Here is a 22,330-nt window from a genome sequence, read left to right as displayed (position 1 = left end):
AGAGGTGGGGGGGAGGCAGAGACAAATGTATTTAAAAAGTAAATAAATTAATTTAAAAAAAAAAAAGAACATATATGCATGACCCATGAACATGGGTGGAAGGGTACAAAAGGGGAAAATTGAGATAACTGTAACAGCATAAACAATAAAATATTAAGAACTGGGATTAAAAAAAAAAACAGTAAGTGACTGAAATGAGATTTAACACAGACCTACTTCCTAACAGAATCCAAAGCTGGTGTTCCCAACCCTCATGGTATGATAACTCCCTGAACTTTCTATTTGCAATTTAAAAAGTTAACACTCTTAGTAGTGCCTTTGAGTATAGCCTTTATTACAGTTTCTGTTATTTGTTCCTTTGGCTTATCCCATTAAGAATTATTGTTTCCAGGTAAGATCTCAATGTCTGGTCTCCAAATCCATTGTGTTGAATTATTTTCATTTGGCCCCTTAATCATTTCATAATTTAGAGTTGATTTCTTTTTCAGTTACATTCTGCAGTATCCTTGTTTTCCTAACTACTCTCACTGCTGCACTGCAAATGATTCCTTAGGTTCTTGTTTAATGGCTTGGCTTTTCTATCCCATGAAAGGAAAATTTCAGCATTATTTGAATTATGAACACTTTTTGGGTATTAAACTTCAGAGACTGATACTGGTTTTTTTTCCCCTAAGTTCTTAGGGGGGTATTTTTTCTAAAACCACAAAATTTTACATCTTTTCAATTCTAACTTATTACCATAGTGACAATAAATGTTCAGAAATGTACTCTCCAATAATTTCTCAGGAATATATACTCCACTTTTATTAGTGGTTGGTACTTACTCTTTCTGGCTGATGACACTATCATAGGAGAAATCTGAGGCCAATCTGATTTTGGTGTTCATGGTGGCAGGAAAACAACAGCTTTTATTACTGAGTAAAAGTTAGGTACAATCAAACACTGAATTTATTCAATGATATTAAGGTTTTACAGAAATGAATTTATAGCTATAAAAGAAACCTTTATTGGGACACTAGTGAGCCAACTAAAGAATGTGAAGATGGTCAGAAATTTAAATAAGGTCAATAATTTAAATAATAGTATTATATCAATCTTAATTTCTCAATTTTGATAAATATACTATAGTTATGTAAGAGAATATCTTTGTGTTTAGGGAATTCACACTTATGAGTATATGAGTAAAGGAGAATAGTGTCTACAACTTACTTTCAAATATTTCAAGGAAAACATTGTACTCAGATGCACATACACACACATACATGTACACATGGATATGGTAGAAAGAGAGAATGACACAGCAAATGTAAAATGTTAACATTTGGCAAATCTAGGGAGAGTATTCAAGAATTTTTTGTACTATTTTATTAACTTCAACCCTCAAATTATGTCAAAATAAAAGTTAAAGATACCTCTACTCTTGTTATTGCAAGTTCTAGTTTCAAACTTTTCCATTGAAAAAACTATTTGATAATACATTTTTGGTTAATATAGGATATCTTAGGCATGCCCCTGTTATGTTATAGCAGTCAGGTGTAAGTTTCTGTCAGCAAGAAACAGAGCAAGTCCATTACCTCCTTTATTCTAAATCAATATTTAACTGAGACTATGCACCAGAATTCCTTGAGGAGTTTTTTCACGATACACCCAACTAGGACCTGCTCCCAGAGGTTGTTACAGGATGTCCAGGTTGGAAAAAATTAATTTAGCACAGTACATTTTACAAAAGCTCTCCCAGGTGATTCTGATAAGTATCCCTCACCACATTGAGAATCACCACTCTAGATATAGAACCACTCATCTATAATTAAAGACAGAGACTGCACTGCTATCGATTTTTTGGCATTCATATCACAGCATAGATGAATATAGCATTTGCAATCAATTCAAGCCCCTATAACTAGAAACAGAACATCACAGTGGAAAGAGCACAGACTTAGGAGACAGACCTGGGTTCAAACCTTAGCTCTGCCTCTTAGTTAACCCTATGAGTCTCTATTTAATCCTCAGTCCAAGGAGGAAAGATTTCTAACTCACAGGTTACCATGAGGATTAGAGAAGAAAACATTCATAAAACAGTAGCACATAGTTAAATGCTCAAGAATGTTATTTTCCTTTCCCCAAGTAGAGTTATTCTACTTCAGGAGAGTCAGGTAGAAACAAAAAATGACCATGATTCAGGGAAGGGGTAAAGATAAAAAGAGAGAAAGTAATTTTGTAACATTATACTGATTAGAGGGATAAGGAGATAGACTGAGAGCTGCAGCAGCTAGGATGGAATGTGTGTTAAACAGATTGTGAATATCAGTTTTGTAAATTTCACCCTTCACACAGGGGTGTGTTGGACAGTGACATTCAGCAATCACCAATTTTCAGTTACCTTTTTAAAAAGATTTTATTAATTTATTTTAGAGAAGGGGGAAGGGAGGGAGAAAGAGAAGAAGAGAAACATTGATTGGTTGCCTTTCGCGCACACACCCAAGCCAAGGACCTGGCCCACAACCCAGGCATGTGCCGTGTCTGGGAATCGAACTGTTAACCTTTGGCTTTGCAGGACAGTCAGGGATCAACCGATTGAGCCACACTGGCCAGGGCAAAGTTACATCTTTTTTATATTAGCCAATTGTAAGGCTTTAGTTAGACTTGATTTCCTAAATAGTCAAAATAGAGTGCTGAAATTTTATCTCTATTAAAAACAATCAATACGATATAAATCATCACTTTTAAAACATAGCACAATAAAATTAAGGACATCTGTTTAAGAAGAATTAGATTTTGGTTTAAAACAACCATAGTCCATGTCATGGAAAAGGAAAACTGTATTCATTTCTAAGAACAATAAACATTGCAACCCCATGATACTTACCAACATGTGAAGGCCAAACAGTTATGTGAGGATGGGAATGATACCAGCCCACAACTCTCATGGGGCGACCTGTTAGTTCAGCCAACCTGTGTGTCTGTCAAGGTATTTTCAACTGGTGGGAACAAAATCTGTGATGCTAATAAGGGCTCAGAAAGTATCCTGAGGTTTAAAACAAATGACTTACAATATAAGGTCAACAAAAGAATGAAATAAGGTTGATGCCCACAATTTCCCAGATTTCCCATTGAAAAAAAAGGTATTTCTTTTTGAAAAATGGAACCCATTTGATTTCCATTATTATATATAGTTACATCCTCTTAATCCAATTTAGCTAATGTTTGATCACACAAACACTTATCAGTGTGCTACCTGAAAAACTTTTTTAATCTTTGGAAGTCACATTATTAACTTGAGTATTCTTCTATCCTCTCTCTAGTTCCATCCTACTCTTATTTTTGAAAAAGAATTACAAGATTTAAAAAATTAATTTGATTTCTCTCTGGCAGGCCCCCAATGTCAACAAGAGCAACTATGGTGGTTTCAGAGACCAAATAAACCTAGTTCGGTCTCCCCATTTGTCTGGAAATATCGCCCAAAGGAATATTTTCCTCCTTTGTTCTAGAAATAAAATTTTCCCATAATTCTGAGTCTCTAACTTGAGATACTCAACTCAGAGATAAGGAGGTGTCCCTTTCCGTTACTGCGCACTGAGACTGCTGCTGCTCGAGTGTAAAATGCTGGCTCACATCCCTGCAAGTTACATTAAAACACAATAATTCTTTCTATACAACTAAACCTGAGAAAGAATGTATTTTAAGTAATTTTTTTTTATTTTCAAATGCCAAGAGAAATCACTTAAGTGTTCTGAACCCACTTCTTCAGCTGCAGACTAGGGGGAAATCCAGCTCACACAACAGTGAAGAGTAAATGCAGTAATCCAAGCAAGGTGTTTAGTTTACATGGTGCCTGGCACCCAGTTAAGTGCTTAACAGACACTCATTGTCAGTTTAGTACATTAACATGCAACAATGTGTCCAGCCATCCCTCTCCCATTTTGGGAATGGCCTAGTTTTAGTTTGAAGTTATAATATATAATCACAATAGTAAGTATCTTTTATACAATTATCTTCTGGGAATTTTATTTTGGCAAAGTTTGTTTTGTTTGTTTAAATACCAATGAATGGGCTTTCTGCTTCTGGCTAAAATGGAATAAAATAGACTGGACTTATCCTCCTGCCTGAAATAAGCAAATAAATTGTATTATATGAAACAGGAAAGCCAGTAAATGGGAAACAAACAAGATGAGCCCTTGAGAAAACTTCCAGGCCACAGAGCAGAGAGGGGAATCGAGGTAGAGCTCACCAGTTCCCTGGGTTTAAGACAGTCCAGTAGGTAGAGTTTGCAAGGTAGAGGACCACAGGGAAGAGAGAGGCAGAGGGCAGGAACATTGCATATCCCAGAGGGTCCCCTCGGAGTATTCCACAGGCCACTGAGCAGCACAAGCGTGTGAGGAAACTGCATGAGGCCCGGGGAGAGGCGGGGTGGGGGTGGGGGGTGAGAACTACCTGAAGGGATGAAAGGTAACCACGCCCAGGGCTCAAGCAGGACAGGGACTAGTGGCTGTCCCCGCCGGCCAGGATGGTAAACCTCACAATTTGGGAGGCATCAGGCAAGGTGCGCCCACGGGTTTTGCCTCAGTAGGGTGTGGCAAAAATGACTCCCATTCTGAAAGGGCCCACACAGCAAATCTTGAGAGCCAGACTCTAAAGGATCCAACTATTCTGCATAACTTAATAGCATTGACAACTAAGCTGAAAAATTATGTCTAGTAATAACTACAAAGATATCTAGCACCCAAGAGAAAACCATAATATGTGGCATGTGACCTATAATTACCAGACATGTAGAGAAACAAGAAAATCCAGTCCTTAATGAAGAGATGGAAAACAGATTGGTATGGTAAGGGTAAGAATTCGGGGAGAGGCAGAGTGAAAAAAGCCAATCTTAAAAGGTCATATACTATATGATTCCATTTATCAAACATTCTTGAAATTACAACATTATACTGATACAGAACAGATTAGTGACTTCCAGGAGTTGAGGTAGGTGTGACTATACAGGAGGAGCATGAGGCAGGTATTTATGGTGATGGAATAGTTCTACATCTTGACTGCTATGGTGGTTACATATATCTATACATGTTACAAAATGGCCTAGAACAACACATTATATCAATGTCAATTCCTGGTTTCTATATTATATAAAATGTAACCCTCAGGGGAAGGGTACAGGGACTTTTCTATACTATCTCTGTAACTTCCAATGAATCTATAATTATTTCAAAATAAAGAGCTTTAAAAAAGGTACATGCTACAAAAACAAATTGCTACCTCTGATTATATAAATATACAAAAACAATATGGACAAAAAACGCATACACCCCGAGTAAGATGAGAAAAATCATTATCCTTATCACAAAGGTTTAATTTTCTTAACATACAGAGTGCCCATAAATTAAGAAAAAGATTTCCAAATAAACAGAAAAATGGGTAAAGATATTAAGCAGATATTTCAGAGAAAAATACAAATAGCCCTTAAAAATTAAAAGCTGATTAAATTTACTCACAATTTTTAAAATGCTACTTAAAGTTGCAAGAAACAAGATACAATTACAGATTGGCAACAATCAAAAACTTTGATCTACCAGGGCCTAGTAGCACAAAAACAAAACTTTGAGGACGCACAGTTTATAAGTGTGCAGGGAAACAGCAATTTCACCTCTAGGAACTGGTCCTACAGGCACATGCACACATTTGTGAAATGCAGAATATGTTAAATACTTCTAAAAAAATAAAATACTCATATGTTTCTACAGTCACAGAGTTTATCTATAAGGATACATGAAAACCTGATAACCCTGGTTATGTCCAGGGAGGACCATGGGGAAAACTGGGGCACAGAGGTTGGAGATAAATACTTATTTTGTGTACCTTTTTGTTCCTTTTAAAGTTTATACTATGCATATGTACTGCCTATTTTTAAAAGTTACTTTTAAATTGACTACAAGATTAACTTAATACAAAAGACTGATAAATTACTAAAACTACTGATGCAAATTTAACTTGCTATAGCTGACGTAGGGAGTCCAGATCATAGGAAGCAAATGTCCCATTTGATCATTCTTTTGTTGTATTTAACATGGAATGTTGCATTCACTTTTCAGCATTGCACCTTTTTAGACACAGCCTCAAAAGGTAATCTTTCCAAATGATAGAGACCAAGATAGTAAAAAGCCTAGAAATTAAATGGTACTAGGACAACTTGGGGCAGGGGTGGGTAGAGGGCACTGAGAGGTGGTGGGAAGAAGGAGGAAGGGATTCCCCACAGAGCTCATCGTCACAGGATTTGACCTTGGGATCTTTTGATATTTAAGAGCTGGAATGTTAGAAATTTCTAATTCATCGAATCAAAAGGAATGGGCAAAAATTCTGAGTAACCAAGCAATTGGACCTAAGGGATAAATATGTAAACTGAGACCGAGCCACCAGGAAGAGAACCTGTGAAGTCTGCTAAAGCAGGCTAAGGTAACAAACAGAGGAACCTGGCCTAGAAACCCCAGAGCACATATAAGCTTCTTATCAACCAATAAGGATATCTCTGCCTCTGTTGAGGCCGCAGAGAGCTGCTCTGGAGAAATTTCCACTCGATCCTTCCTCTTATCAGAGCGTCGCAAGATGATGACAGAATGAATGTGAACAATTCTGACGGTGTCGACCTAAAGGAAAATCCACAGAAATGTTTACTTCTGTCTCTGCAGTAATATCTCTCCCTGCAATTATAGAATTGTATTGTATTACATTATCAGGTTAAAGATTCCATTTCAGAAAACCGACATTTTTCTCATGGATAATGGAATGCTTCAAATAAAAGACATTCAAACTCAACATATACATTTCAAAACAGAAAAATACCAAAGCTAATATTTAGATCAAGGAAGGACTTCTCAAATGATCAACTAATAATCATTTGATTCATAAATATGTGCAAGACACTGTCACACAAAAGAATACAAATCAAAATGCTAACAGTCTGGTTGAGCAGCAAGTATCACACATGAAACGACACTAAAATAATGTAGTAAATTAATGCTACAGAAGCTCAGGGGAAAGGAATCACTTAAATTAGAAAAAAAAGTCTTCATAGAAAAGGCAGACGAATGTATCTATTTCCTGACTGCTGTTGTAAGTGTGTGCAGATAGAATTTCTGTAGATGCTAAATGGATACTAGCAATATGTTTGAGAGACAAGTTGGCCAACTGACTTAAATATTAATATAAAACTTTAGATGGAATGGCAGACAGTAAGGCAAAGAAAGAAGGCTAAAGCATTGATAAAAATGTGCAGGACGTCAAATGCCAAGCCATGATCTCCAGGATGAACTGGATGGGGTAAAATTATTTCAGATAGCCTGCATATGAAGTAATATAGTACCGGATAAAGTACCGGACTAATTGGATGGCAGAGATGAAAGAGACAGAATTGAGATTCATTATAAAGGAAGAATCCGCAAGATTTGGTAGCTTATGGACTACAGGTGATAGAGGACAGGAGATTGTCAAGGATGACTCTTCAAGGCTGAAATGGTGAAACACAGAAGGCAGGTCTAAGTTTAGCAAGGATCAGGAAGGAAGATGAGCATGTTTTCCGATGAGCTGATCTGGGATGAGAGGATGTAAATAAAAACAAGGAAGTGTGTGGAGAGAGGGGGCAGAGGTCCAGGCCTCAATCAAGTGGATGCCCACATTTTGTATGGGGTACAAGAGGAGCCAGGAAGGCAGAGGAGTCAAAACCAGGACAATGAGATGGTTCAAAAGTTACACGGGAAAAGATGGGTGTGGCATTGCCAGACATTGCAGGGACATGGGTAAGATCTGAGAGGAGACTTTTGGAGTAAGCTATAGACCTACTACAGTGCAATACAGCAGCCATTATACTCATATGGCTATTGAGCCTGAAATATGGACCCCTTTCATGCCTTTTCTACCTGATGAACTCTTTCATAGCATTTAAATTCCCTTTGATGAGGCCTTTAAATGCTCATACTACAAAGAATCATTCTCCTCACCATATGACATTATTAAATAATTCCAATACATATCTTTGCTAGAGGTTTTACACCTTGCATTCTCTTTGTTGACATAATTTCTTCCTCTATTAAAATGTAAGGTCCTAAGGGCAGGAAATGTGTTTTAATTGTTTGTACCCCAGTGACTCTACAGTGTCTGGCAGGCACAGAGTACACAATATAGAAAATGGGGATTCAGAAGATGGAGGCTGAGTAGGTGGAAGCTGAGCCCATTTGCTTGTGCCCCCAGCATGGGTTTTTGGCGTATCTTCCAATAAGTGACCTGAACAATCAACAGAATCTCAGCTGATAGGAATTTTTGAAGCCAATGAGTACAGAGGATGCTTTGCACCACCTGGTAAGGGATTTTATAAGTTGGGGGGAAAATGCCCTGTGCGAGGTGCCTGCAGCAGAGGAGAGAACAGACAGAAAACACAGCTTAGTGGCTCCCCATCCCCTCCCCGACTCCCAGAGCAGGGCCCTTGGTCCCACACAGGGAAACTACCAACCCTGACCAGAAGAGACTTGGAAGGATACACAAAGTCTGGGAGACTTAGGCTACACACACACAGCGAGCAGCAGGTCCATAGCTGTAGCTCCAACTGGGAGAGTTGCAAAGAGAAACTCTATCTCCTAAAACTGTTGGAGGCACTTGGCAGGCTGTGGCCAGCCCTAACCAAGAGAGACTTTGCCCTTTTGGGGAGGTGGAGCGTGTGGAGAACTGACCCAGTGCTGTGCTGCAGTGTGTTGGCCACATAGAGACTTAAAAGCGGAGCTAAGATGAGACTCGGTAGGGACCCTGTGCTCACACGCATGCAGGCAGCGGCTCTGCCAACAAAGAAACAAAAGTGAAAGCACAGTTCAGTCCCACTGAGTCCAGCTGCACAGGAAGAACAAAAACTGTCACACTGACGGGACTGTGGGACCTGACCCAGCATGGCTGGCAAGCAGGGGCTGTGCAGAGTGGAGAGTTCAGGCCTGACTCTCCTGCGAGAGCAGCAAGCTGGCAACTGGATGGCCAGGAGCTGAACCCCTGAGATTCATTTCAGCCAGGCAGGTCCCCTCACAGGCAGGCATGCCCAACCCCACCTGCAGGATTTCAGGTTCTGCAGATCAGTGACGCCAGGCTCAGAAGCCCCCTGCTCAGCCATACCCACAGAGGAAAGCAGCAGCAGCTCTGGAAGGGCCCTTTCTGAACTTCTGTCAGACACTACGAGCTATGCTGGTTCCCCGGGTCCTCATCCACTGAAACAAGCAGAGCAGAACGATTAGAGACAGGCACAACCCGCCCAGACTCGGCTCTTATACAGAGCGGCCCTTTTTACACATATTGGCCCCTCACAGGAAACGGACAGCTAATTCACCAGAAACTATACATTACTGGAAATAATCTGGGACTAACCAAGGCTTGTGGCAGGGGGTCAGGGAAACATTCCCAACACCTTCCATGAATACTGAACAGCACCCCCGAGGGGTGACCCAGGGATTCTACCCTCCCGATTGCACCAGAGGCCCCCTCTGGAGGTAGGGGGAGGTGGTACCGGCAGTGCTCTCGGACATTAGATGAACCACTCTTGGGCCTTTGCTGATGGGAAGCCAGCAGGGCAGAACAGCGGCAACCAGCCACGCCTGAAGGAGACAGCCACAGAAAGTGGATCACTTGTACTCATGATCAGGCTGCCCAGGGCTACACTAGAACACCATCTGACATTACCAGGGGCAGATCCAGAAAAAGAAGACAGTGGCAAACACTGGACTCTGCTGAGATGAACTCTACCTGGGTCTTCTTCATTATTTGCATTATTTTTCCTCCTGCATAGCTTTCTGTTGTTTTTCCTTTTTGTTCATATTTGTTCCTATTATTTTACTCTTTTTAAAAATTTTTAGTTTATTTGAGCCCTGGTCAGTGTGGCTCAGTAGACCAAGCACCGGTCTGCAAACCAAAGTGTCCCCAGTTCGATTCCCAGTCAGGGCACATGCCTGGGTTGTGGGCCAAGTCCCCAGTAGGGGGTGAACGAGAGGCAACCACACATTGGTGTTTCTCTCCTCTTTTTTCCCTCGCTTCCCCTCTTCCTAAAAATAATCTTTAAAAAATATTTATTTCAAATTTCATATTTTGCTCCTCCCTTCACTTACCCCATTTTGCCTTCTTGCTGCTGCTTATTTTTGTTTTAAACTTTATTTTTTCCCTTTGTATGACTTGTTCCTATTCCACACTCTATTTCTCCTCCCTCCAGACTCTCAAAATGATTTTTCTTGCCATTAGTCATCTCACATTGTTTTCCCCTTTCTTATAATATTCTTGTTTTCCCTCCACCTTCATTAATCTATGCTCGTCAGTTGTTAACATGGTGGTTGTTGCATTTCTTCAGTTTTATTCCTAGATGCTCACTATTTTTGTATTTCAAATCTCAAATTTTACTGTTCCCTTCTCCTATTCAATTTTGCTTTCCTCCTGCCCTTTATTTTTCAATTTTCAATTTTACTTTTTCCCTTTCTTAGCCTGGTTTTCATTCCTCACTCTTATTATACCCCCAACCATCCTCTCAAAAATCACTTTTCCTTCCCTTTTTTTCTTTTTTTTTCTTCTTATTCCTTTTCCAACAGTATTAATCTTTGCTCATTTATTGTTGATATTGCTGTGGTGGATGTTTTTCTTCAAGTTTGTTACTATTTTTTCACTAATTAAAATTTTTAAAAAACCTTGTATTGTACTCATCCTTTTTCTTACTCCATTTTGCCTTCAACTCCCCTCTTTAATTTACGATGTAAATTTCATTTTCATTCTATTTTCGCCTTGTTTCTATTCCCTACTCTTCTATCTTCGCCTTGTTTCTATTCCCTACTCTTATTATTTCTCCTCCCTCTACCCTCTCAAAATAATTTTTTTCATTAGTCTTCATATTCATTTTCCCTTTCCTACAATAGTCTTAATCTCTTTCCACATTTATTAATATTTCCTCATTTCTTGTTGATAGTGGGGTTGTGGGTACAGGATATCTTTGTGAATGTTGGTTTGTTCCCAGGGCTGTGTGGTTTTGTTCTCACAGCACTTATACAACAGCTACAAGGTGGACAGAGTGACCCACAGTCAGCCACCCAGAGGGAAGAACCCACCAAAGAATGACCCAACAACAACCAAAATCCAATTACAATGAGAGCCCCATAAACAGCATAAAGGGCATTCCAAGAGCATCCAACTCAAGAGATCAAAGAGACCGCACCACTGAATACCACAGGTCTCCTACCATAGGTCACACCACGAAGACAGGGAAGACAGTCTAAGAGCCCATCAGTAGATAAGTGAATTAAAAAGAAAAACTGTGGTACATTTACACAATGGAATATTATCCAGCAGAAAGAAAGAATTCCTACCTTGTGCGACAGCATGGTTGGAATTGGAGAATGTTATGCTAACTGAAATAAGCCAGTTGGTTAAAGACAAATACCATATGATCTCATCTATAAGAGGGATCTAATGAACAAAATAAACTAATGAGCCATACAGAACCAGAGGCATGGAAACATGGAACAGACTGAGAGTGATCAAAGCGGTTGGGGGAGGGGATAATGGGTGAAAGATGGGGAAGGGATCAGTCAGAGAACATATAGAATGACCCATGGAAATAAACAACAGTGTGGGAATTCACTGTGGGAGCCGGGGGTGGGCTGGGCGGAATAAGGCAAAGGATGAAATGTTGGGACAGCTCTAATAGAATAACAATAATTTTTTTTATTTTTTTATTTTTAGACATAGGAGAAGGGAGGGAAGAAGAGGGAGAGAAATATCAATGTGTGGTTGCCTCTCACATGCCCCCAACTGGGGACCAGGCCCACAACCCAGGCATGTGCCCTGACTGGGAATCGAACTGCTAACCATTTAGTTCGCAGGCCGGTGATCAATCCACTGAGCCACACCAGCCAGGGAAGAATAATTTTAAAAAGAGAGAGAGAAAATGGAATACTTCTCAGCCGAAAAAAAAAAAAGAAAATTTTAGCCTTTGCAACAGCATGGATGGACCTGGCCAACATTATGCTAAGTGAAATAAGACAGGCAGAGAAAGACAAATGCCATATGATTTCATTCATATGTGGAATCTAATTAAAAAACTGAACTAACAAGGAAAACAGAGACAGATTCATAGATGGAGAGCTGATGACAGCTAGTTGGGGGACGGTAGAGGGTGGATGGACCAAGCAAAAAGCAAAAAGGACTCATGGAGATGGACAACAAATGGACATTGAAGGGGTTAGGGGATGTAAGGGGATTATATGGTAATGGCTAATAATACAATAAATATTTTTAAACAAAAATAAAATCAAAAGTACAGACTTGACCTTCCAAGGAGCAATAAGACAAAGAGCTGAATTTTCATTGTAGATTTCCTTTTTTTTTAGATTTTATTTATTTTTTTTAGAGAGGAGAAGGGAGGGAGAAAAGAGAGAAACATCAATGTATGGTTGTCTCTTGCACAACCTCTACTGGCTACCTGGCCCACAGCCCAGGCATGTGCCCTGACTGGGTATCGAACCGGCGATCCTTCAGTTTACCAGGCCAGGACACAATCCACTGAGCTATCCCAGCCAGTGCTTCATTGTAGTTTTCATTTCATTTCCCTAATAGGTAGTTGAGCACCTTTTCACGTATTTGTTGTACATTTGTATATCTTGGGAGAAGTACCTGTTCAGGTCCTCTGCCAATTTTTTAATTAGATTGTTTTAAGTTGTATGACTACTTTATGTGTTTTAGATACTAACGTTTTGTCAGAGCACTTGTTTGCAAATATCTTCTTCCATGTGGTTGGTTGTCTTTTATGTTTTGTTGGTGGTTTCTTTTGCTGTGCAGAAGCTTTTTAGTTTGATATAGTCCTATTCATTTATTTTTGCTTTTACTTCCCTTGCCTTTGGGATCAAATTTATAAAATCCTCTCTAAGACCAATGTCCATAAGTTTAGTACCTATGCTTTCTTCTATGTAATTTATTGTTTCGGGTCTTATAATTTATCCATTCTGAGTTAATTTTTTGTATATAGGGACAAACAGTAGTCTAGTTTCATTGTATTGCATGTGGCTTTCCAATTTTCCCAGCATCAATTATTTAAGAGGCTTTCTCTTCTCCATTGTACCACCCCACACCTTTTAGAATGGCTGTTATAAACAAGACAAATAATAACAAATGTTGGAGAGGTTGTGGAGAAAAAGGAATCCTTTTTCAATGCCGGTGTGAATGTAAATGTACAGCCACTATGGAAACCTGTCTGGTGGTTCCTCAAAAAATTAAGAATAGAATTACCACATGAACTGGCAACCCCTCTTCTTGATATCTACCCAAAATTTTTGAAACCATTTATTTGCAGATATATGCACCCCTATGTTCATTACAGCATTATTCACAGTGGTCATGACATGGAAACAACCGAAGTGTCCCTCAATAAATGATTGGATAAAGAAAATGTGCTAATATATACAATGAAAGACTGCTGAGCAATATATTAAAGACTGGAATTTGTGACAACATGGATGGATCTTAAGAATATCATGCCAAACAGCCCTGGCTGGTGTGGCTCAGTGGATGAAGTGCCGGCCTGCGAACCAAAGGGTTGCAGGTGCGATTCCCAGTAAGGACACATGCCTGGGTTGCAGGCCAGGTCCCCAGTAAGGGGCGTGCGAGAGGCAACCACACACTGATGTTTCTTTCTCCTGCCCTTTCCCTCTCTATAAAAATAAATAAAATCTTAAAAAAAAAAAAAAAAAGAATAGCCCTGGCTGGTGTGACTCAGTGGATTGAGTACCAGCCTGCAAACCGGAGAGTCACCAGTTCAATTCCCAGTAAGCACACATGCCTGGGTTGCGGGCCACGTCCCCAGTAGGAGCGTGCGAGAAGCAACCACACATCGATGTTTCTCTCCCTCTCTTTTTCTCTCCCTTTCCTTCTCTCTAAAAACAAAAAAATAAATTCTTTAAAAAAAAGAAAATCATGCCAAACAAAATTAAGTCAGACCAAAAAAGTCAATAACCATATGATTTCACAAGTATGTGGGATATAACACTGAAAGCAGCAAATGAACAAACAAGAAAATCAAACAAAAACTTATATACACAGAGGGAGGGGCAAGATGGTGGAGGAATGAATGGAAGTTACACTGACCATCTCCAAGGACCAATCTGGAATTACAACTAAATTGTGGAGGAATCACCCAGAACCAACAACTGAACAATACCGAGAGAGAAGCCTTATAACCTCAGGCAGACAGAAGAATCAGCTTTACCACAACCTGACTGGTAAGGAGTGTGGTGCAGACTCGAGAAGGCGGGTGGGTTGCCCACAGGCTGCCACACCAGAGAGATATTTAAATGGCCAGTTAGATCCCCCTGAGAAGAGTGGGGTCTAAACCATAAGCAGGGACCAGCAGCCTACAGAACCAGAGTCCAAAAAGTATACAGAAAATAGCCAGCTGTGAAAAGCAGCAGGGTTGCTCTCTGCCGGCAGGGTTGCTCTCTGCCAGAGACAGAAAGCTGGAGAGGCAAAGAGCTGTTTAAAGGGCCAATGCGCAAATATTTGTTTGCAGCCACTTACCCTGGGCTCTGGCAAAGGCGGGGGCAGAGTGGGCTGGAGACGCCTGAGGAGACACTGGGGATGGAGGTTTTCGAGAGAGAACTGAGGGAATAGCTGGGGTGATCTCGGTGCTGACTCATTCCCCATACAGCAGCAGTCATCGTGCTCTGTTAGACCACTCCCCTGAGAAGCAGCTACTTGAAAAGAAACAATAGCCTCATGCCCAGGAGGGGCTCTGCTCTGGCCCTGTGGTGCTTAAGCCTGCGTGCTGAATACAGAGTGGCACCCACAGATGGTAGATCCTTGGCTAAATGGGGCACAGGGTGGTCTAGAGACACTTGAGGAAAGGTGGGAGAAGGAGGCTTTGGGAAGAAAACAGAGAGTAGCTGGCAGAATTCTGGTGCTGAGGAATCCCAGATACAGCAGCAGACATCTTGCCCAGGCAGACCACTCCCCTGAGCAGCAGCAGTGTGAGAGAAAATAATAGCCCCACTCCCAGAAGGGAGTCTGACCCACACTGCTGAGTGCAGAGTGACTAGAATAACAATTGAAGGAGATAGCCACAGACAGTAGATTTCTAGAACTCTCAAACAGACCGCCTAAGGTCAGATGGGGTAAACATACAACATCATCAGAGGCAGATCCAGAAAGAAAAAACAGAAGTAAATACGAGAGGCTACTGAGAAGAAATCCACTGTGATCTTCTCCATGATTTGAGATATTTTCTTTACTACATAGCTTTTTAATGATCATTTCAGGTCCATCAAGTTTCTGCATATTAAGTCATTAGATTTTACACTAATAGTTTATTTCTCTCCTTTCTTATGATAGTCTTAATCTCTTTAAGATTTATTAATACTGATTAGTTTGCTGTTGATAGTGAGATTCCAGGGAGCAGTTATTTTTGCAGAAGTGGGTTTGTTTCCTGGACTTTGTGGTTTTGTTCTGGCAGCACCTGCACAAAAACACACAAAACATGGTGGTCAGAGTGACCCTCAGTCAACGAGCTGGAGAGCAGGACCCACCAAAGAAAGACCAAACAACAATCACAACCCAGTTACTTCCAGACAGCCAACAGAAAAGGCATAACAGGCATCCAAAGAGGAGCAACTTCAGGAGATTGAGGAGATTGCACGACTGACTGTCACTGGTCTCCTACCCTAGAAGTTCACACCACAAAGACATGAAGTCAAGACTGATCAATTTAAAAAGCAGAAACAAAAAAGAAGACTCTCACAAATAATGAGATGACAAAGCAACACCCCCCAATCTAAGGGAAAGGAGGAATCTCCAGAAAAAAACTAAATGAAATAGAGGAAGGTAAACTATCAGATATTGAGTTCAAAACAACGGTTCTAAGGAAGCTCAATAAGCTCAGTGACCTCAGAGAGAATTACAAAAAACTAAAGTGAAACTTTGAGGAACTTACTGCAAACTATATCAGCATGAAAAAGGACACAGAAACTGTCAACAAGAGGCAAGAAGAAATGAAGAATACAATTTCTGAATTGAAGAACACAGTAGAAGATTTCAAAAGCAGGCCAGATGAAGCGAGGATCAAATTAGTGAGCTTGAGTAGAGGTAGAAAAAAGCTCCCAGAAAGAGCAAGAAAATAAAAAAAAAAGACTCAAAATGCATGAAGAGGTGTTTAGGGAAATGCAGGACAACCTGAAACATAATAATATCCGTATAATAGGGATACCAGAAAGACAAGAAGAAGAGCAAGGGATAGATAACCTTTTTGAAAAAGTAATGATGGAAAACTTCCCTAATTGGAGGAGAGAAAAAGTCACACAAGTCCAGGAAGCACAGAGGGTCCCATTCAAAAGGAACCCAATGAGGCCCACTCCAAGACACATCATCATTAAAATGGCAAATATCAAAGACAAAGAGAGCATCTTAAAGTCAGCAAGGGAGAAACATGAAGTAACATACAAGGGAGCCTGATATGGCTAGCAGCTGACTTCTCAACAGAAACCCTACAAGACAGAAGGGAAAGTCAAGAAATATGCCAAGTAATAAAAAGCAAAGGCCTGCAACCAAGACTGCTCTACCCAGCAAGGCTCTCAATTAAAATGGAAGGCAAAATAAGGAGTTTCCCAGACAAAAGAAGGCTAAAAGAATACATCTACACCAAACCAGCACTGCAAGATATGCTAAAGGGATTGCTTAAATAACATGAAGGAGTGAAAAAGAGAGGAACACAGGTACAATGAGAAAAAATGAGTAAGTACATATCAATAATAGCTTTAAATGTTAATGGATTAAATGCTCCAATCAAAAGATGTAGGGTAGCTGAATGGATAAGAAAACATGACCTGCCCATATGCCCCCTACAGAGATGCACCTCAGAACAAATGACCTGCACAAAGTGAAAGTAAAGGGATGGAAAAAAATATTCCAAACAAATGGACAGGAAAAAAAAAGGTTGGGGTGGCAATACATATATCAGACAAAATAGATTTCCAAACAAAGTCCATAAAAAGAGACTCAGAAAGACACTTTATAATACTCAACAGAAGAATCCAAGAGAAAACATAAACATTATAAACCTATATGGGCCCAAATAGGAGCACCCAAATATATAAGGAAAATATTGGAGGACTTCAAGAAACATATAGACAGCAACACACTGATAGTAGGAGATTTTAACACCCCAGTGTCAACAATGGATAGATCTTCCAAACAAAATATCAACAAGTTTATTGTGGAACAGGAAGATGCATTAGATCGAAAGGACTTAACAGACATATGTAGGACCTTTCATCCCAAAGAAGCAAAATACATATTGTTTTCAAATGCACATGGAAAATTGTCAAAGATAGACCACATGATAGGACACAAAACAAGCCTCAACAAACTCAAAAATTGAATTCATAACAAGCATTTTCTTGGACCACAAGGACTTGAAACTAGAAACCAACCTCAAGGAAAAAACTCAAAAACATTCAAACTCACGGAAACTGAACATGCATGAGTCAATACAATGAATGGGTCAATAGTGAGATCAAAGAAGAAATCAGAAAGTTTCTGGAAACAAATGAAAATGAACACACAACAGTCCTAAACCTATGGGACACAGCAAAGGCGGTCCTGAGAGGCAAGTTCATAGTGATATAGGCCTACCTAAAAAAGATTAAAAATATTTCAAATAAACAACCTAATCCTACATCTACAAGAACTGTACAAACAACAACTAACAAAGCCAAGAACAAACAAGTAGAAGGAAGGAAATAATCAAGATCAGAGCAGAATTAAATGACACAGAGATTAAAAGAACAATTCAGAGGATGAATATCTAGGAGCTTGTTCTTTAGAAAGATAAACAAAATCAACAACACTTTAAGCAGGCTCATCAAGAAAAAATGAGGAGGACCCCAATAAATAGTATCAGAAATGAAAGAGGAGAAATAACAACTGCAATACAAAGGATTGTAAGAAATTACTATGAACAATTATATGCCAAGAAATTGGAAAACCTCGATGAAATGGACAAATTTCTAGAAAAATATAACATTCCAACACTGAATGAGGAAGAAGCAGAGCGTGAACAGACTGAACAGCTAGTGAAATTGGAGCAGTAATCAAAAACTCCTGGCACACAAAAGCCCTAGAGTGGACAGTTTCACAGGAGAATTTTACAAAACAGTTAAGGAAGAGCTCCCCCTGTCCTCATAATATTCCAAAAAATCCATGAAGATGGAAGACGCCCAAACTCTATGAGGCCAGCATCATCCTAATCCCAAAACCAGAGAAAGACACAACAAAGAAAGAGAACTATAGGCCAAAGTCGCCGATGAAGATAGACGCTAAAATCCTCAACAAAATATTGGCAAACCACATTCAGCAATACATTAAAAAGGTCATCGACCATAATCAAATGGGATTCATCACAGGGATGCAAGGATGGTTCAATATTCGCAAAGCAATAAACGTAATACATCACATACAGAAAAGGAAAGACAAAAATCACATGATCATATCAATAGATGCTGAAAAACCATTTCATAAGATACAGCACCCCTTTCTGATAAAAACGCTCAGAAAGTGGTAGTAAAGGGGGTATACCTCAACATAATAAAGGCATCCAAATTGGAAAGGAGGAAGTAAAACTGTCATTGTTTGCAGATGACATGACAGGGTACATAGAAAACCCCATAGACTCCACCAAAAAACTACTTGACCTAATAAGTGAATTTGGCAAAACAGCAGGATACAAAGTCAATATTCAGACATCGAGGGCATTTTTGTACACCAACAATGAAATATCAGAATCAGTAATCTGGAACAAAAATCCCATTTGCGATAGCAACAAAAAAAAAAAAATAAACTCCTAGGAATAAGCTTAACCAAGGAGGTAAAAGACCTGTACTAAGAAAACTACACAACATTGAAGGAAGAAATTAAGGAAGACACAAATAAATGGAAGCATATACCATGTTCATGGATTAGAAGAATTAACATCATCAAAATGTCCATACTACCCAAAGCAATTTATACATACAATGTGATCCCTATTAATATTCCAACGGTGTATTTCACAGACATAGAACAAACATTTAAAAAATTTATATGGAACCATAAATAACCCCGAATAGCTTCAGGAATTTTGAGAAAGAAGAACAAAGTAGGAGGGATCACAATACCTGACCTCAAATATATATGAGGCCACTGTAATCAAAACAATCTGGTACTGGCATAAGAACAGACACATAGATCACTGGAACAGAATAAAGAGCCCAGAAATAAACCCATGTGTCTGTGGTCAATTAATATTCAACAAAGTGGGCAGAAGCATAAAATGGACTAAAAATAGCCTATTCAACAAATGGTGTTGGGAGCTACATGCAAAAAACTGAAATTCAACCACCTACTTACACCATATACAAAATGAATTCAAGATGGATAAAAGACTTAAATATAAGTCACAACACCATGAAAGTCTTAGAAGAGAGCATAGGCAGGAAAGTCTCAGATATTCCAAGCAGCAATATTTTCACTGATATTTCCCCTAGAGCAAGGGACATAAAAGAAAAAATAAACAAATGGGACTTCTTCAAAATAAGAAGCTTCTGCACAGCTAAGGAAAACATCAGGAAAATGAAAAGGGAACCAACCGTATGGGAAAATATATTGGGCAATGATACCTCAGACAAGGCTTTGATCTCCAAAATATATAAAGAACTGACATGACTCCACTCCAGCAAAACAAACAAGCCAATTAAAAAATGGGCAAAGGACCTGAATAGACACTTCACCCAGGATGACTTACACAGGGCCCAGAGACATAGGAAAGGATGCTCAGCATCAGTAGCCATCAGAGAAATGCAAATTAAAACCACCATGAGATACTACTTCACAGTGGTCAGAATGGTCAGCATAAACAAATCAATAAACCACAAGTGCTGGTGAGGTTATAGAGAAAAGGGAACCCTAGTACCCTGTTGGTGGGAATGCAGACTGGTGCAGCCACTGTGAAAAACCGTGTGGAATTTCCTCAAGAAGTGAAAAATGGAACTCCCTTTTGACCCAGTGATTCCACTGTGGGGGTTATATCCTAAGAATCCCGAAACAAAAATTCCAAAGAACCTATGCACCCCAATGTTCATAGAAGCACAATTTACAATAGTCAAGTTCTGGAAGCAACCTAAGTGCCCATCGATAAATGAGTGGATCAAAAAAGTATGGTACCTTTACACAATGGAATACTACCCAGCAGAAAGAAAGAAAGAGCTCCTAGCCTTCGCGACAGCATGGATGGAACTGGAGAGCATTATGCTAAGTGAAATAAGCCAGACAGTGAAAGAAAAATACCATATGATCTCATTTATAAGTAGAACCTAATCAACAAAACCAACAAGCAAGAAAAATATAACCAGCAACATGGAAAGAAAAAACAAACCAACAGTAACCAGAGGGAAGGAGGGAGGGGATAACAGGGAAAAGAAGGGGAAGGGTCCAGTCAAGAAACATGTATAAAGGACCCATGGACAAAGCCAAAGTGTGGAAGGATTGAGGGTGGGAGTTGGTGGTGGGTGGGGCAGGGGAAAGTGGTGGCAGCAAAATGGAGACAAGGGTATTTGAACAAAAAAAAAAAAAAACAACTCATAGACACAGACTACAGTATGGTGGTTACCATAGAGAAAGTGGGTGAGGGGGAGGAAAGGATATAGGAGGAAGACATGTGGTGATGAAAGAAGATTTGACTTTGGGTGGTGGTCACACAATGCAATATACAACTGATGTAGCATAGGATTATACACTCGAAACCTATATAATTGTATTAACCAATATCACCCCAATAAATTTGATTTTAAAAAAGAAAAACAGGCTGACTTTCAACAGAAACAAAGCCTAAAGAGAAGGGGGTAACATGTTAGAGCACAAAAAGAAAAGATCTGTGAACCGATAATTCTATATTCAAAGAATACAACCATCAGAAATGAAGGCAACATAAAGACATTTTCAGATGCGAAAAAATTGAGAGAATTCATTATCAGCAGAGAAATACTAAAGGGAGTTCTTCTGGCAAAAGGAAAATCCCAGCTATGAAGGAAGGAATGAAGAACACTTTAAAAGGTAAAATATGTGTGTAAATATAAATGAATATTGATTGTACAAAACAGTAATAACAACGTCATGTGGGGCATAAAATATCCATAGAATTAAAATGCTTGACAACAATAATCCCAAAGGTGTGAGGGTGTAAATGAAAGTGTTCTTAGCTTCTAGTATTATCAGAAAGATGGTAAAAATAGTCATTATATGAGACTAACATATCAAAGATATATGTTATAATATGTAGGATAACCACCAAAAGTAAAGTAAAAGAATGTTAATAACTAATTAATGGAGGATTAAAGTGGAATAATAAAACATGGCTGCTAATTCCAAAAGACAAGAGCAGAGACAAACATAAAACAAAGAAGTGGGTCAATAATGGAAAAATACAATAAAAATAAATTTTAAAAAAGAAGTGGGTCAAACAGAAAGCAAAAGATGGCAGCAATAACCCACATATATCAATAAGTACAATAAATGTAATTGGACTAAATTCTCCAATTAAAAAGATTATCAGACTAGATTATCAAAACTATGTTGCTAATAAGAGACACACTTTAAATATTAGTACACAGAAAGGCAAAAAATAAAAGAAGGGAAAAAGATATGCCATACCAACACTAAAAAGATAAGGTCACTGAAGTCATGAAGTTTAATATCGACCTGGATGGCACAAATTGACATAGAATTCAAGATAAGGGAATAGATTCTTGAAAAATAAAATTATGTAATTAAGACTGGAAATGCATTTTACTAGGAGTTGATGTCAAGGGTGAATATTCTCTCTTTACTCAGAGAAGGTTTCAGTGCCTAAGAGGAGTGAGCAAAAGAAGTTCAGGAAAGGATGGCAAGGTCAGCCCAGGAATAGATGAAAAACAAAATATAACAAGCGTAAATAGAGGCCACCAAGCACTGACAGATGTCCCTGAAAGCCACAGGTGGCTGAAGGGCCAGAGGAAGACTGTTCTGGTCATAGTCACATAAGAAGTAAGATATTCCACCTCGACTAAATCGGCCCCTACACCTTTTCAGTCTTGGAATTAAGATATTAAAGCCCAGTTCTTTTTTCTCCTCTGTCTTGCTCCTGTATATAGATCAAGGGTCGGCACAGAATGACCTTCCCTGGCAATGTTCATTCATTTATGTATTGCAGCTGCTTTTGTGCTACAATGGCAGAGCTGGGCAACTGCAACAGAGACTGCACGGCCCACAAAACTAAAAA

The 22,330-nt window shown here is 39.2% G+C and overlaps 1 protein-coding gene across 1 annotated transcript in view; it reads right to left on the bottom strand.

Annotated features, from left to right (window-relative positions):
- The window catches only part of BRCC3 (BRCA1/BRCA2-containing complex subunit 3), a 69,957-nt gene that overhangs the window by 42,819 nt on the left and 4,808 nt on the right, over nt 1-22,330 (bottom strand). The window contains exons 4-5 of the mRNA XM_054572244.1: nt 6,522-6,641; nt 2,867-2,954 (exon numbers count right to left, since the gene is read on the bottom strand). Coding sequence (XP_054428219.1) covers nt 2,867-2,954; nt 6,522-6,641 — 208 coding nt within the window. The remainder of the gene's footprint in view (nt 1-2,866; nt 2,955-6,521; nt 6,642-22,330) is intronic.

The sequence above is a fragment of the Pteronotus mesoamericanus genome, unplaced genomic scaffold, assembly GCF_021234165.1.
Source record: "Pteronotus mesoamericanus isolate MK-2021 breed Mesoamerican mustached bat unplaced genomic scaffold, CSHL_Meso_final contig_226, whole genome shotgun sequence".
Taxonomy (NCBI): domain Eukaryota; kingdom Metazoa; phylum Chordata; class Mammalia; order Chiroptera; family Mormoopidae; genus Pteronotus; species Pteronotus mesoamericanus.
The sequence above is the reverse complement of the archived record's forward strand: the minus strand, read 5'-3'. Positions and strand labels throughout refer to the sequence as shown.